Below are 18,269 nucleotides of genomic sequence, written 5' to 3'. Positions count from 1 at the left end.
TTCTATCGATAACTGAAGAATTCTTCTCCAACTTTATTCTGGGATCTCTAATTTGGGCCTCACATTTATACCACTGAACTCTGTTATAACTGGGCAGTCCCAGAATGAGAAAAAATCAGCATCAGACCCAAACTCTCTTGGGGGAAAAAGAAGGGGATTCCTCACACTAAAGGAAGGACTAAAGATACAGCAGATACTCCACAGATCACCCTTGGAGGGAAGGAGGAACAATCCAGCTGCAAGTGAAGAAAGGAAAGGAGCAGGGAGAACAATGATCTTCACCATCTTTTTATAGGTTTGAAAGTTTCATGCTTTAGTGAAGGGAATGTGAACATTTATTTATTTTTTAACGTTTATTTATTTTTGAGAGAGAGAAACAGAGTGTGAGCAGGGGAGGGCAGAAAGAGAGGGAGACCCAGAATCCAAAGCAGGCTCCAGGCTCTGAGCTGTCAGCACAGAGCCCGACACAGGGTTCAAACTCACAGAGCGTGAGATCATGACCTGAGCCGAAGTCGGATGCTTATCCACCTGAGCCACCCAGGTGCCCAGGAATGTGAAATTTTCAATATGCTCTTGAACCAAACTTTAAGTATGCCAAGGGATAATATGCCAAAGGTACCAAATGTGGACCTTCTCTCTCTCAGGGGCAAAGGCAACTGGACAAACCCTTTCAACTCTGTCCATGAAGAAGCTGGTGGGTTCCTTACAGGTAGCCTAGCTCAATGGGTGGCACAAGGTAAGCGACGGGTGTTTGCTGAACAAATAAGGGCAGACGTGAAGACATCATATACACTGCATGCTCTGTGCTTCATCTCAGCCATGTGCCATTTCCAGAACACATGCCATAAACCCCCATCTGCGTGCTCGATCCCTTCATTTTCCTGCCAACTTCCAAGACCCTGCTTTGATGTCATCTCCTTCACAGAAGTATTTCTCTTTCTCCACAACTCAGAATCAATACTGTCCTCTCTTGAGTCATGTGGGTCCCTTGAATTCTACTATAAAACATACCAGCGGCACCTGGGTGGCTCAGTCAGTTAAGCGTCCGACTTCGGCTCAGGTCATGATCTCGCAGTTTGTGGTTCGAGCCCACGTCGGGCTCTGTGCTGACGGCTCAGAGCCTGGAGCCTGTTTCAGATTCTGAGTCTTTCTCTCTCTCTCTGTCCCTCCCCCACTCACACTCTGTCTCTCTCTGTCTCTCAAAAATAAATAAACATTTAAAAAATTAAAAAAAAAAAGAAAAAAGCATACCACTTCACGTGTTTTGCCTCTTCTCCTACCAACCGATGAGCATCTGGAAGGGAAGGACAGCTTCTTGATTTTATGTTTCTCCATCAACATGACATGTTACCATATTTCCAGTAGAGGATTAGTATGTATTCCTTGAATATTGAAAATAAGCACTTCTATCTATGCCAATCTACCTTCCTGTCTGAATACAACACCCAATTTTCTCCTGAATATGTTAAAATACCCAAAATGTGGTGTCTGTGGCCAGATCTTTCCTAGTCTCCTGAAGGCACTCTCAGATTACATACTATGAATAAAGTAAATATAGAAAAGTGACAAGAAGAATGATAAAAGTCACCATGTACACACCATGTCCAACCTTATCAAATATAAGCCTTTAAAAGATAAGAAGAAAGGTCCAGAACGTTCTCCTGAGTAACTCTGACATGCCCTCACCTTCCAATAAAGATCAAATATTGGCAATGAAGTAATCTGGCCATACTCAAAAGAAACAGGAATGTGTTCTTTTAAAAGTCAACTTTTAAAAAAATACATGGGAAAATAATCTGGAAATCAATTTCCTCTGAAAGGTGAAAGGAAATAATGTTCTCTTTTTTTGTACACACACCTTTCTAAATCACAGAATTAATCACTATTAAAAATTAAAAGAAGTAAAATTTATTTTATGGAAATATATCTTTTAAAAGGTTTTAAACACCACTTAGAATCAGAAATCACTAACTATTTTTCAAAAGCACACTTTCATTTCATGTATTTAGCTTATTATATTGCTCAGGGCATAGGAAATGAAAATCACTATTATTTTTAATCTTGTGCCAACACACCTACAAGATCTACCACTCACTGCCCCTAACTCTACTCTGTCGTCTTTTACAAGGCTCCCTGCATTTCAGCCTCATGATTACTCTTGCCAAAACACTTCCTGAAACACGTTATGCTCCTGTTCAAAAACCCTACCTGACTTTCTATTGTCTAAATCTTTCAACTGGCACTCAATGTCCTGCCCTACAGGAACCCGTCTCCTAACCGAATGTCTCAGCTGACCCCACCTGGGGCAAAACTGCATATTCCTGCTTCCACAGCTTCCCTCATGCCTCGCCCCTGCTCTCCAGGTCTTCTACTAGTCTCTAGCAGCACCCCTCCTCACCCACTAAAAATCCAAACAGTCCTTCAATCCATAACTCAAATTTCATTTTATCCAAAAGCTTTCTAGACTGTCCCAATACTTCACAAATTCTCTCCTGAATTTCCACAAAACGTGTTCTCACCCGTACTTATTTTTATATGCCTAAGAAAAATATGTTTCATACAAGCAAGGTGACACTGTACAAGATTACATCCTTCACCAAACCTAGCATAATGGCTCACGTGCAGTTGACAATACGTATTTGTAAATTAACTACTTCTAAGACAGTAATTTGTAAACTTTACATTGTAAGATCAAATTAAAGAACAGATTTAAAGACTATCACAATTAAATTAAGATACGCTCTATATCACGAACAAATAAAATGCTTTCCAGACTGACAATCTTCAAGTAAAACTTTCATTCTAATCATATTCCTAACCTTGTCACAATTTCAGGGCTAATACGACATTGGAAATACTAACCAAGCAGGATAATTTAAATTCCTCAACCCCAAATGACTACAAAAATTAACAATAAAAAATCCTAAACTCTGCTGGTGACATTTTATTTCCATAGATGCACAATGTCGTTAAAGCAAACTCACTAGTAACAATAACTGCATATGAAATGAGTAAATGTCAGACCTACAAAGGAGAGCAGAGTCTTGTGGGGCAGTATGAAAACTTCATTAGTCCACTGTATGCAAACATGTCCCTAATTTTAAATAGGTCTTAGAGAAGAAGAAGACGGTGTACTGTACTAAGTCACCCTCGAGGCGGCTAACTGCATTTGGGTGGCCACTAAAAAGAAAGTTTTCTGACCTGAGATGTGAGCTATCACACATGTAGAAGACATGGGTAAAAACTACCTTTAACGTGTCCTCACTCACAACAACAAAAAGGAAATAAATACAAGACGTTGAAAACAGCTGGACGCTCTGAACGAGACCAGCCTACACTAAAAAATTTTAACTAAACATGGATTCAGACAGGAACACTTTACCAATTCCTACACACGGCACATACACACACACACACACACACACACACACACACACGCGCGTATGCACACATATGCTTCACCATGCATCTAATGAGTCATGTTACTCTCTACCACAGGTAAATGGTACTGTACCTTGATTTTAATCTCTACTTATTAGTGATTTAGAAAGCAAAGTATAGCTTTTTCATTTTAAAAGTGTATTAAATATGGAAGATTCTAAAAAGGACAGAGAAATATATTCTTAAGCAAATAGAAAGCATTTATTTTTTTAAATGGCACGGCTCAACATACTAAAGACATACTCAAGCTGCCAATTTTTAGAGCATGGTTTTTTTTTTTTTTTTTTTAATCTTTCTATTTTGGACAAATAGGATTAGGCTTCTTAGACAATTCTTTGTTGTTTTGACTTCAACAATTTATGCAAATGAGATGTTAATTAGTGTGATTGTAACTTAAATTATGCTTGTGTAAACCTCTCCATTGGTAGAAAAGTGTGGGAATCTACACAACTGGTATTTAAAGTAGCTGTACTAACCCCCTTCTGAAAGCCCAGTATAGCAAGATCACTTTCATGTCTTTACAATTTGTTTTTATGAGGTGATAACATTTTTACAAATACCATCATTTTTGGTTTTTTATATTGTAAGTGACAGTCTGACATTTTACAACTGGCTTATTGAAAACAAGAATTGAGCACTCTAGCAGTAACGGACATTAACTGCTGAATAGAGATTCAGATGCTAATGAGGTGAGAGGGGCTCCAGAAAGTTTTGATAAATGCTACACACACTCTAACTAGCTGTGAATGTGGGTTGACAAAGAACATCTACACCAGGGTTCAATAAAATGTAACCCTTTAAATTAATCATACTGGCAGTATTTAATAGAATGCACAACAATCTCCTTTTCTGTTGGCTCTAAAGCTGGAGAAATGCAAAGTCTTCACAAATGAATGCCCCCACATTTCCCACTCCACATTGCTACTTTCATTTGAACGTCTACAGCTGTTTCAAAAGTACTTACTGTAAATAGCAAAGTAGAAGCATAATTCAGAGCCTGACTCTTTCACAACATTTTTCTGTCTAGATTTTTCCTCATTTTTCTGTCTAGATTTAAACAAAAACTAAATTAAGAAAAAAAAAAAAAAATTCTGAGGTTTGAGTGCCCGGGTACAGAACCCAGAACATAGTAGTTTCTCAATAAACGACAGTTATTGTTATAGGAAAGTTCTGGCAACATATAAAAAGAAAAACCATCTGCTCACACAGGAAAAAATAAGAAAATTCAGGAAGTAAGGCCTTCTGTCTTCCGATTCATAAACTTAAAGTAGGCCTTTGTTCTTTGGGAGCTGTTGGGCAACCTATTTTATAGGTTGGGTGAGGAATTCTCTTTATACAGAAATAATAATGTCCTATTAAGTAGAACTATAATGAGCCTTATTATCACAAATGTCAGGGAACCTTGATTTACTTTATTTAATTTTTGATGTGCGCATGAATAAAACTCTTCTATTGATTGCAAACTTGTAGATTTCAACAGACTACAGCTCAAGAGATCAACCTTGTATTTCTTGAGCAAATGCAGAGCATTAACATGTTATTTCTTCTTAAAGTGACAATCCCTAATATCCTTTTTGGTTTTTGCCAATTTTAATCTTGGCAGGAAGTGGAAATCTGTGCACTCAGCAACACTGCAATCTTGCTGGCTGTCAAAATTATGTGTCAGCCAATGCCTGAGTGGTATTCCTGTCATTTCACCATGGTAAGAAACTTATCAGTCTGACATATAAAGCCTCTAAAAGCAGCGATTTATGCCAAAATGTAGATGTACATACCCACCACTTAAATTTCATTTTTATAATTCCCACAATTATTATAACTTCCCCCAAATATATATTCAGATTGTAGTTCGACTTCAAGGATGCTTTTAAAAATTCAAGGAATAATTATGACTTTTAAAAAGCTTTCGATTAAAAGACAACTAAATTTTAAAACACACATGGGTCTCCATGACACGTGCGTGTACAGTTTGAAAATATGCTTGCCTACAGGTATGGCATACTTTTTTAAAGAATCATTTTCTCCCAAACTCTCCACGTGAACTACACATCTCCAAGACAAAAAGCTAATTGTTTCTCAATAAACTGCATAAAAATGATACCTTTACCCTTCAGCGGGCACTGGTTACTCTCTGACTTTTCAAGAGTAAAACCTCTCACTTAAAAAAAAAAAAAAAAAGTGAGCAAGTGGAGAAATGTGTGCTATGGTTTAGAAATGGCCATTTAGCCAAATTGCATACTTGTGCTGTGTCAGCGTCCTGGCAGAGTCAACTCATTCCACCGGTCTAATGGATGGCAATTGAATTTAATTAACAAAACTCCTTTGACTTAGTTTCATACTGTGCTGAATGTAATGGAATCTCCTCTCTCTCTTTCTCTCTCTCTTTCTCTCTCTCCCTCTCTCTCTCTCTGGCATTCAACTAAAAATGTCCTTAACTGCTGTCCACTTTAAGAATATTAAAGGCTATACATTATACTTAGAAGATATAATAAAGTCATCTCCTTCCCCATGACTTAAATTTAGTTACTGAATTATGCAACATAAAATAATTAAAAAGATACTTTGATAGTGATACACAGTATAGATTCAATTACCACAATGTATCCATTAAAGGTACTTTTATAGTATGAATAAAATGCAAATCCTCTTTATGGATCAATACCAGAACATAATTCTATTCTTCCTCCTAAAAAAAGGAAGTTAACCATTATAAATCATCTTCACATGAAAATGGTAAAAAGGTGTTCCTTTAAAAGTGTTCTGTTAATTTCAATATAGTAAGAATGTTACTTTCTCTGTTACACCCATTTTAAAACTGTATGCCTAAATTCCAGCAATATTTGATAATCAATAAACAGAAAACTTATTTACCAATCTTCTTCATACTTATCTAAATTCCTGACACTAAATTCACAGAGGCATTCCTATTAATTAAATAATCTTTTCTATATAAAATCAAGAACACACCAAAAGAAAAAAAAAAAAAATGCTCCTAAGGGATTCCAAGTAAATACTACTCTCCCTAACTTTTGCCTGGCTGGGCACTCTGAGACAAGTTCCTATGATTGATTATTGTGGTATCGCGGAATCTTTGACTTTGAACCATAACCTTTTTTTCGAACAATGACAGTTGGGACCTACCATTTGCCATCTGTAGAGATGGAGGGGGGAAAGGACTTCACGTACATTAATCAACCAATTAAGAACAGACTTAAACAAAACACTAAAGCATAATAAACCCCTGACTGCTTAATAGCTTTCTACTTTTAATAGTTGTCTTCCTGCAGGCTGCTCACAGGATTAGGAGGAATCTGTTCAAGTCTTAACAAAAATTGCATGAGCAAAGGGAAAAAAAGTGAGCCATTCAAACCAGGCATTTTAAATTGTGAAAAATGCTACTGAAGGATTGATTCCACAGTTCAAATCAAAATTTAAGAGGCTGATGTACACACCACCTTATCAAGGAATCTCAAGCCAATACAAACTATGGTACTTGTCTCCACTGAAGTATCCAAAATGCTTAGTACATACAAATGATCCTCTTAGTTTGAAATTTTAGGTGACTACATTTTTAAAAGCACCACTCACTCAATAATTTATATGATTTATAGTATATCACTTGACATAAAGTAATTTTCCAGGAGAGTTTGAGGCTTTGGTTATTGGTAACACGGAGAAAACATAGTCATAAAAATTGGAGAAAAGTTAACAAAACAAGGTAAGGTCTCACGTTTTCTCTGATGAAAATGTGATCAGCAAATGTAGTGTTACACAGTAAGGCATTAATTCAGTCTTGTTCACGAATAAAAAATAAATAGGAAACCAAGGGGAAAAAGTCAAGGATGCCTACCTTCACAGGTTAATTCAATACTGAATTGAAGGTACTAGCCAATGAAGTGAGAAGTGCAAGGAAATAAAAGCGTAAGATTGGAAGAGCAGAAATGAAAATGCTACTGCTTGCATTTGATATGATTAGCTGCACAGTAATAAAAAAAAAAAATTTACAAACCACTGGCTGAAAATATGTAACAATAGCTGGATATAATAAGATCATTATACAATAATTGACTGTATTTCTATACCAGAAACACACAGTTAAAAATATACTTTTAAAAACGCGACTTATAAAAGTGGTTTCCAAAAAGATGCTGAAGACCTGGGTGAAAAATAATTCAACTTTTCGAAAGATAAAATCTAAATAAATGGAGAGGCATACCATGTTCATAGACGTAGTAAGATTTGATAATAATAAGATGTCAATTTCCTTTCAATTCAAGGGTAGATTCAATACATTTCTAAGCAAAATCCACACAGGATTTTTCATGAAACTTGACAAAATGATTCCATTACCTCACATGTATTAGAATTGCTATTATTAAAAAGGGAAGAAATAACAAGTGCTGGTGAGAATGTACATAAAAAGGGAACTCTTGTGCATTGCTGTGGGAACGTAAACTGGTGCAGCCACCGTAAAAACAATATGGAGGCTTCTCAAAAACCTAAAAATAGAGCTACCATATGATCCAGCGATTACACTTCGGGGTATTTACCCCAAGAAAATGAAAACACTAATTCAAAAAGACATATGCACTTCCGTGTTCACTGCAGCATTACGTACCCTTGGCAAGATACAGAAACAACCTAAATGCCCATCCACAGGTGAAGAAACAAATGTAGTATTATTTAGTCATAAAAAGAAATCTTGTCATTTATGACAATATGAAGGGACCTTGAGGGCATTATTCTATATAAGGTAAGTCAGACTGAGAAAGACAAATACCATGTGACATTTTATATATGCAATCTAAAAGACATAAAATAAACCAAGCTCACAGGTATAGAGAACAGACTGATGACTGCCAGAGATGGGGGCTGGGAGATGGGGGAAATGGTTGAAGGTGGCCAAAAGATAAAAAGAAAGTTAAAAAAAAAAAAAAAAAAAAGAGGGGCACCCAGGTGGCCCAGTTGGTTCAGTGTCCGACTTCTTTGGCTCAGGTCATGATCTCAAGGTTCATGGGTTCAAGCCCCACATTGGGCTGGGCTCTGTGCTGACAGCTCAGAGCCTGGAGCCTGCTTCGGATTCTGTGTCTCCCTCTCTCTCTCCTCCTCCCCTGCTTGCGCTCTAATCTCTCAAAAATGAATAAAGGTTAAAAAAAATTTATATCAAAGCTAATTATAAGGGCTTAGCAACTGAACCAGCATGTTGTTGGTACAGGATAGACAGATTAATCACTAGAACAGAGAACCCAAAAACAGACCCACAGAAATATGAAAACTTAACAAATGACAGAGGTGCCATTGAAGATCATTTGGGGAATAGACAAACTATTCAATAAGTGATAAAGTGGAAACTGTTATTCATATAGAAAAACAAATGAAACTGGATCCCTACCTCACATGACACACAAAAATAAATGCCAAACGGAATGCAAATGTAAATGTCAGATGAACATTTAAGGATGTATAAAAAATACCATCTATTTCCAAACTCAGAGTAAAGAATGGTATTTTAAACAGGACACAAAGCACCAACTGTAAAACAGAAGATTAATAAACTTTTACTATATTAAAATCAAGAATTTGTGTACATCAAAGATATCTTAAAGAAAATGAAAAAATAAGCCACAAGTTATGAAAAGATATTTGCAAACACATAACACAAAAAAAGTAGAATCCAGGATATATATAGAATTCCTAACAAACCAACAAGAAAAAGACAAGCAACAAAATAGGAAAAAAAATGAGTAAAAGACATGAGCATTGATTTCACAGAAAAAATAGTGGCTTACAGATATACAAAAAGATGTTTCATCTCATTATTAATAAAATTAGAAATGCAAATTAAGGCTGCAATAGAATATCATTTTATAGTTACCAGACTGGCAAAAAGTAAAAAATCTGGCATTGGTGAGTGTTGGAGAAAACAGAATCTTTTGTACAGTGCTACCGCTAGTGAGAGTGTAAACAGATACAAATAGTTAATAAAATAACAGCATCTTTTTTGGAAATGTAACACTTACACACTCTGTGATTCAACAATTCCACTATTAGGTACATACCCTAAAGAAAACCTTATACATATGCTCCGCTAAACATGTTACCTACCATACATAGCACTTGTTAGTTGCAAGAAACTAGAAATATCCCATCAATCCACCACTAAATGGCATATTACACAAAAAAGAAGAATAAATCACAGTACACTTAGCAACATTAGAAACATAATGTTGCATGAAAATGCAATTTCCAGGATCATGTACATATGTATGTGTATATATACGCATACATGTATGTATACATAATTTTTATAAAACTTAATAAGACTTAACAAGATATTTGATACACATATATGTGGTGAAAACATTTTTTTTTCATAGGAGGGGAACAGTAAACACAATACTCAGGATAATGGATGATATTTTCAGGGAACATAGAAGTAAATGTAAGGTATTGGTAATATTCTCCTTCTTGAGTGCAGTTGTAGATTCACAGGTCTTCGTTATAATATCTTACATATATTCTTACATTGAAAAACAAAGTGAAAATAATGAAATCAAACCAGTAATGTTTATTAAAATAAAGGATTTTTCACAATATCTTAGAGTCTTTCAGCAACAGTCCTAAAAAGTTTTAAAAGAAATACAACTGAATATCTATGTTGACTTATTTTAATAACACTGTCCCTTTTTTCTCTAAGAAAATGTATGAATAATCAAATTGAGGGGTGGGAATCTTCATTCTTTTTTACTTGAATGATATAAATAATTTGTATTTTGAATCCAATCTCGGCTCATGCCAACAGGGAGGATGCTGTGATAAAGGAGGAAACTCCAGTATGGACAAATTCAAACAGCAGATAATCCACATTTCTGCTTGACTTAAAATGCATCAGTCAGCCTTTTAACATTGCATTTTATGTCCTGATTATACTTGGTTTCAATGAACTTCTATTCCTGGGAAGGGACTAAGAAAGGACGATCCACGTTTATTGTAGATGGTTGGGCAGTAATACACACACACACACACACACACACACACACACACACACACACATCATATACTGTATGTCATATATCACACACACACACAAACATCTCTCTGTGTGTGTGAAGAAATCAACAAGGTGGTATTGTTGTGGTTTGGCAGAGAGGGGATGATAGAGGAATACAAAGCTGCCTTCCAATGAGAATGTCTTATTATACATAACTCAGTTAAAGAACTGAGTTTCTATGAATTGTCTCCAAGAGAAAATTTTTGAAAACCTGACTGAGCTGGAGTGGCATGCAGTCCACAAGGATGAATTTAACTGAAAGGAGGCCGTCCCTGTTTCACTAGGAGCCTGGTCAGAATTCCAGCACATGTGTTTTACAGGTACACAGATTACACTGTTCTTTAAAAAGACATTCTACTTCAAAATGCCTTCCCAGGTATGCTGAAATAAGAAAATGAAATAGCAATGTCTTTCCATCCATACTTTGCCAGAATAAAGGTGATCACCAGATGCAAAAATATAATCAGAGAATTAAGTAATAATTAAATAAGTTAGAATTTCACTGATAAGCATTATAGCAGCTGATATAAAGTTACTGTCTACTAGTCAAGATCCCTCCACTATATGCCATCTAAGTACACATTCCTCACCCTGAGAGGTGCTCAGCTAGCAACACCAAACAAGAGAAGATGAATACAAGAAAGGCCATGAATTCATCGTGATAGCTTCAACTACAGAATAAAACTGGAAAATAACCAATTTTTTTCCAGATGCTATAATTTCACTAATTAAACATCTCCTTTAGAAATCAATAATCCACTAAGAGAGAAATTAGAATGCTTTCTAATTCAAGTTCTTAAACATAATTTTTCCTACAATTTTAAGAAAGGAAAAATAGATATTTACTTCTTCAATACAGTCTGGGGCTAGTGCTTCTGTCATTCAAAGATAATTTCTGAATTATTGTATGACAATCTACAGTATCACAACAGATATTTTTCCTTCTCAAGATTCTTATTACATAGCTATGCATTGACCTTGACCTGAATCTTATACTTCAGAAACAAGAATGGAATTGCAAGGAGACACATATTAAAATGCAAGTTTTTTTCATTAGCCTAACAGTTATAAAATGTTCCAATCCTACGAAGTACACTGGTCAAATCCCACACTTTCTACCACTTTGCAAAGTACAGGCGGGCACACTATCCTCTCTGCAGCTCTGAGGTCCAATTAGGATGTAACTGAAAAAAAAAAATTACATTCTAGTTTTCATTCCCCACTAGGATATTTTTAGTGACTCTTCACCTAAAGAAGATGTCCAGATTTTGGTCCCCTTTAATAGTCTATGAAAGCACAAAAGAATGTGCTTCATTTTCAGTTTTCAAGAAAATTGATTTTCATATGATTTCAAAAGTTCTTGTTTCTCATTATTTTTAAGGTTTCAGAGAAAAAAAAAATGGAAGACAGTAATGTATATTCTGTCAAAATGCTTCCATTATCCTTTGCTGAAACCAGTAGGAGGTTTTAGATATGAAGACGGGGCCAGACGGAAACACTTTACGGGAAAATCTGCAGTGGAACGGTGTTGATAATGAACATGCCTAGAGAAATAAAATCATGAATGCTGTATGTGTTGGGGGGGAAGAAACTCTTATCTTCAGTTGGGTTCTGTTTCCCTTAGAGAGGCTTATGTTACCCTACAATCAATAGGTCTCCAATTAAACAAAGAAGATTTACATATGCTGGTGCATTTTGGAGCTAATGAAATTGGTCTAACAGTTTTAATGAGGGCACAGCACTGGCTAGCAGGGGGAATTTAGAGGAGTCACCACATACAATGGGGCCCAACGCCTTCATTCTGATCTTTAACTCTTCTACTACTACTGCCTCTGGCCTCTCAAACCATGCCAAAAGGTACCCTGCTTCGTTAAGGACAGACAAGCCTGGAAATTCTCACTTGAGGTAAGGGTATGATCCACAAACACTTTCCCTGCAGAGCAAGACAGTGCGGGGTTCAAAAACAAGCAAAAATGGGTGCCATCCTGAGCAGAGTGCTCCATTTTTAATCAAGACCATGCTTTTCAAAAATTCAAGCATGAAGGGGCACCTGGGTGGCTCCGTCGGTTAAGCGTCCGACTTCAGCCAGGTCACGATCTCGCGGTCCGTGAGTTCGAGCCCCGCGTCGGGCTCTGGGCTGATGGCTCGGAGCCTGGAGCCTGCTTCCGATTCTGTGTCTCCCTCTCTCTCTGCCCCTCCCCCGTTCATGCTCTGTCTCTGTCTGTCTCAAAAATAAATAAACATAAAAAAATTTTTTTTTTTAAAAATAAAAAAAAAAATAAATTCAAGCATGAAGCTGATATCCTTTACTCTCCCTCGCAGCAGGGCACTGAGCACACAGGAGGTACTTGATAAATGCCTGCTGGTGGATAAAGGGGACTCCCTCACAAAGAAGTTGGAGCAGTGGCTTTATTACTTGATCACTTTCCTAGGTACACAGTTCAGATAAAAGTCAAGACCAGGATCTTAGATGGGAAAACAAACAGCCTGAATGTTTTTTTATAAATAGTCTAGCATCACAAAACCTTTATTTTCAGAATTAATGATTATTCACATGTCAGTACCTCCTTTGGGTTAACATGAAACTTTGGATTTTGGTGAAGAAACAAAAATCAGTTAACATGATAAAGTGAGAAGGGAAAATCATTCTGACCAAACAACAACAACAAAATTAAGCATAAATTCAGTATTCCTGAGGGAACAAAAGCTACATTATATGTCACCTCATTTTTCAATCCATATTATAAACATCTCACAACTTTTTGCTTTGTTCAAGCCTGATTTTCCACTTTGGTCACTAGCTCAACAAACGTACTGAACACACACCAGGTGGTGAGCCCTACATACCCGTATGGGGGAGGGTACACAAAAATAAATACAACTCAGTCTCTGCTTATAAAGAAATCACAGCCCAATTTGGAAGACAGATCATTTTATTACGATGCATGAAGTTCTAATGGTGAGCACTACCACAGTGCTAACAGGACACTGTGGAAATGTCGGGAAGGGGCCCTCAGCCAGTGTTGGGGTCAGAAGAAGGCCTAAGCAATGTTAACCAATTAAAGGTGAGTGAGGATGTGCTCAGTAGAAGGAATGATATATGTATATATATATATATATGTGTGTGTGTGTGTGTATATATATATATATATATATATATATATATATGTTGTATATATTATATATAACATATGGGTGCCTGAGTGGCTCAGTCGGTTGAGGGTCTGAGTCTTGATTTCGGCTCAGGTCATGATCCCAAGGTTGTAGGATTGAGTCCTGCATCAGGCTCTGTAGTAAGTATGCAGCCTGCCTGGGATTCACACTCTCTCTCTCCCTCTGCCCCTCTCCCCTGCTTGTGCTCTAAAATAAAATTTAAAAAAACAGAAAATATATTAAAAAAAAATATATATATATATATATATACACACACACACACAATGATATAAAGTGTGACCACAGCCTTCGGCAAGAAGGCAGCCTGTCCCTGTATACTCCATGCACCAAAATTCTCATTTATCACCTCGCATGTGCACTCTCCAATTTCAAGGTTAGTTGTATTCACTGTTAACTCAATCTAGAAAGGGAATATACTCACTTTAATTATCCCACATTTGTCTAAATACACCTTACCCTCATTTAAATATGGCAGCTACTCTCTTGATTACAAATAGGAACATTCGATAACGCACAGCATCGTGAAAGTGGCCTTGTCAGAAGCATGAGTCATTCCACACACTAAGTTCCTTACATCCTGAAACTCCCTCTCAGAGGTCAGCTCCTACCTCTAAAAGTTCAAGGATCCAAAGCTGACACATTAGAGTTTATTGAAACATCACCCTGGTGGGAATCTGCAATTGGGGATTCAGTCCAAATTTAAAGACAAACAATTCCTTTTCCAGATGTTGGACCCAGACAATGAGAATACTCTGAAACAACTTCCTCCTAAATAACAGATTTAAAAACAGAAAAGGGTATTATATTGCAGAGTCATAATTCTAATCTGAATATATAGGATTTAAAATATACTACATTAATGAAGTCTGCTTAGGGTTAATGTGTTCAGCTTTACTCCTATCACGTGAAAGAAACCAGAATAAGGCCAGAACTATAAAAATGTTATTCAAGATTACAAGGAAAGAAGGTATAGGGGAAGTGAAGGGGGGAGATTCTGAAGATGAGTTAGCAAAAACAGAGATTTTCAAACTTGTTAAACTTCCATTATCTGGAGATAAAACACTCTTAGAATAAAAGGGAACATCAGCTGTTGCTAAAAGCATCAGGTAAATTCTAAAGTCTGTATCCAGGTGGCTTATTTAATCTGAAGACAACATGGTTCTCCCTGGAGGAAATGAACTGCTAACATCCCATGAACTCTATCAAGTTTGCCTCACTTCTCTTACCGCCTGTAAAACAAAGAAATCTGTCTTCAGTTTCATGATGTCCCACATGGTACTGTGACTAATCCCCAACCATTTTTATTTACAGTGTTCAGAGTGAGTTTCTATGACAATCCCCTGCCATTCTCAATGTTACACACAGATTTTCTGCCTTTTGAAAATAATTACAGAACAAATCATTTGTTCTGCACTCTATATAAAGAAAAGCACACTTATTATTGGCTGGGCAAACAGATTTCACTCTCAGATTAAACAATAAGCAGATAGAACAGAGAACCAAAAAAAAAAAAAAAAAAAGGAAAAAAAAACACAAAAAACTCCAATATCCACTGTTTGGGACCACCAGATTTTTGGGTCGTTATTTGTGTTTCATTTATCAGACATGCGATAGTTCTCCTTCCTATCACCATCTGTACACACTTTCCCAGAAGACCCTCACAGCTGTCCCATTAACACACTAACACACACTCGCACATATAGGACCTCTTCTGTGCTTTCTGTCTGAATGCAATCCATATCTGTTTTCTTTTCACAGGAGAAAGAAAGGCAAAGCAGCTTGAAACCTCGGACAACTTAAAATCCACTTCAGTGTAAAAGTCTCAAGATTGCTAACTTTCTTCAGAGATAGAGGAAAACAGAGAATTTAAGTGGCTATAATACTGAGACTTGGCTGTGTTTTAGGAACTACCACCAACTGCCAAATGAATTCACCATGGCTTGCTCTCCAAGGCCTTCCCTTCCTTTCTGTTTGTCACTCCCTCATTCTCCTGCTGTTTAGTTTTCCTATAACTCTGTTTTATCCTTCGGCATTACAAGAAGGATGGCCTCTAAAGAAGAAATAGAACTTTTTTGTGCACCAACATGCCACAGTGAACTATTAAGTAATAAAAAACACCTGTGCCCGGTCCTGTATCTGCTTGGGTTTTCTTTCCACTTCCATAGATAGTTTTGACATAAGAAAACTGAAAATTTAACAATGTAGTAGAAGTATCATCAAATTAGAGAATTCCTCAACATGTACCAATGGTACAGCAAGAAGGCAACAGCAACAGCTGGTCCTGCAAATGTTTAAAACTTCCATGGGGCGCCTGGGTGGCTCAGTCGGTTAAGTGTCCGACTTCAGCTCAGGTCGTGATCTCACAGTTCGTGAGTTCGAGCCCCGCGCTGGGCTCGGAGCCCGGAGCCTGCTTTGGATTCTGTGCCTCGCTCTCTCTGCCCATCCTCCCACTCATGCTCCATGTCTCTCTGTCTTGAAAATAAACATTAAAAAATTTAAACAAGGGGCGCCTGGGTGGCTCAGTCGGTTAAGCGTCCAACTTCGGCTCGGGTCATGATCTCACGGTTCGTGGGTTCGAGCCCCACGTCAGGCTCTGCTGACAGCTCAGAGCCTGGAGCCTGTTTCAGATTCTGTGTCTCCCTCTCTCTCTCTGCCCCTCCCCAACTCGTGCTCTCTCTCCCTCTGTCTCAAAAATAAATAAATATTAAAAAAAAAAAAGCTTCCTATGGGCTATTAGTTTGTAAGGATCCTACTTCAAAAACATCAAAAGCTTTGAAATCTTAGTTTCTGGATCAATTTCACCTGAGATGGCATCAGCTCGTCTCATAGTATTTTCTTCAGTTTTGTATCCTTGGCATCTAGCACGGTGCCTAACAGGTAGCAAGCGCTCAAAATATGTTTCCTGAATCAAGTTGCCAGTGACGTGGTAGAATCTGTCAACGAAGGCAACCGAGGTAGATTTTCTATGCCAACACCAACCAAAGAGCCTGTGGTAACAACAGGCTACAGTGGTACTCCAATTCACACAAGAATGTTCTACCTTCGGAGCTCCTGGGATGCATGCACTTAGTATCTTCACCTTGTAAAATGAAGACTGCTTCCTTCAAGGTTTGAAACGCTGAAATCTATTAACAAACCAGAAAAAGCTCTAGTCGCTCACTATTTTTTCAGCTTCAGAGAAAACCAGGGCTTTCAGCACTGTTACATACTTCCAGTGAAAACTTTTACCCCATCCATAAATTCAGGGGTGGAGCTCAGAGAGCCTGATATCTTGGGGAACACCCTGGAGATAAAAAGCCCTAACCACTAACTAACCATCATACCACGGAGATGTTACTCAGCCTCTCTGCGTCTTCATCTGCAGAAAGGTAATTATAACAAAAAGCTCCCCTACCTAAATTTAAGGTTTATGTGAAAAGCTAATAAAATAATATATATGAAAAGCCAATTTAAATATTATAGAGGTTAACCACACAAGTCTGGGTTCTGATGGATCTGGCTTTAATCCTGGTTTCGCCACTTACTCTTGGCAAAACCCTGAGTGAGTTACTAACACTCTCTGAGCCTCTGTTTCCCGGAATAATGGGAGTAACCCACAACAGAAGTCAACTACCATCTCTGCTCACCCCCGCCACCCAACATGAACAATTCTCCCAAACTTGGAGAGGTCCAAAAGGAAAACAAAATAGAAACAAAGAAACCCACATAAAACCAGAGAAGCCCGTATCCACAACTTAGAAAAACCAACGAAGCCAACCCTAAGAAAAGGCACCCAGATACGTAAATTCCTGGAGATGCCCAAAATATTTAGAGTCTATCACAGAACGCTCTGCATACAGAGCAAAAGGCACTGTCCTGTCTTCACTTTCAAACAAGGCGATTGGTAATAAAGGCCCAGAAATGTGCATCTCTAAGTGGGAATCTGTGCTCCTCCCCAATCTATCTGTTTCCATCCACTTCTGCTGTCTCATGACACATCTTCACGGATTCAGCATTACCCCCACCCCAGAACCTCTGAGGCTCAACTGTAAATAAAGTAAAAAAGCTGTGCATAATCAGTCTTTATACAGCAAAATTGAAAATGTCTCTCTTTGAAGAATTACAAAGCTTTCTGTCTGAAACCTCTGACCTTTCTAGAGAAATCAGAGTCACTGTAGTTTAAAAATGTAGGTGGTAAAAGTACAAAGGATTACATTTATCCATTTTGCATGTTTGCCGTCTTTTCTGAGATGAGGAGCAAATATCTTTAGAACAATTAGTTCTTCAACCCTAACATTTCAGGCTGTCATATCCTCATTCTCCAAAGAACTGTGTACATCCTGGCCCCGATGAGATGGCACTTTTCTGTTAATTACTTCTCCCACTTTATTTTACGGAAAATCTAAAAGCACACGGATTCCAGAACCTTCCTTGAAAATAAGACTTTTGTCCATACAGTGGATACACCAAGAAAATAATTTTAAAAATCATTTGATTGTTATTTAAAACCTCTGTAATTCTTGACTGGGTAGGGAGGAGGAGGGACTTCCAAAAGTACATCTAACAGAAAAAAAAAAAAAAAAAAAAAAGAAAGAAAGAATTCTTAATAAAAGTCCTTGTCACA

General features: G+C 37.4%; 1 protein-coding gene across 12 annotated transcripts in view; it reads right to left on the bottom strand.

Annotated features, from left to right (window-relative positions):
* The window catches only part of NFIA (nuclear factor I A), a 377,934-nt gene that overhangs the window by 338,938 nt on the left and 20,727 nt on the right, over window positions 1–18,269 (bottom strand). Inside the window, exon 3 of one of the 12 annotated variants that reach the window (XM_045477618.1) lies at window positions 3,663–11,481. The exons of the other annotated variants lie outside the window; for them this stretch is intronic. Within the exon in view, the coding sequence (XP_045333574.1) occupies window positions 11,450–11,481 (32 nt within the window). The 3' untranslated portion in view covers window positions 3,663–11,449. Of the gene's footprint in view, window positions 1–3,662; window positions 11,482–18,269 lie in introns of those variants that run through there. 12 annotated transcript variants of the gene reach the window in all.

Source organism: Leopardus geoffroyi, chromosome C1, assembly GCF_018350155.1.
Source record: "Leopardus geoffroyi isolate Oge1 chromosome C1, O.geoffroyi_Oge1_pat1.0, whole genome shotgun sequence".
NCBI lineage: Eukaryota > Metazoa > Chordata > Mammalia > Carnivora > Felidae > Leopardus > Leopardus geoffroyi.
Note: the sequence above shows the minus strand (reverse complement) of the source record. Positions and strands in the feature narration are given on the sequence as shown.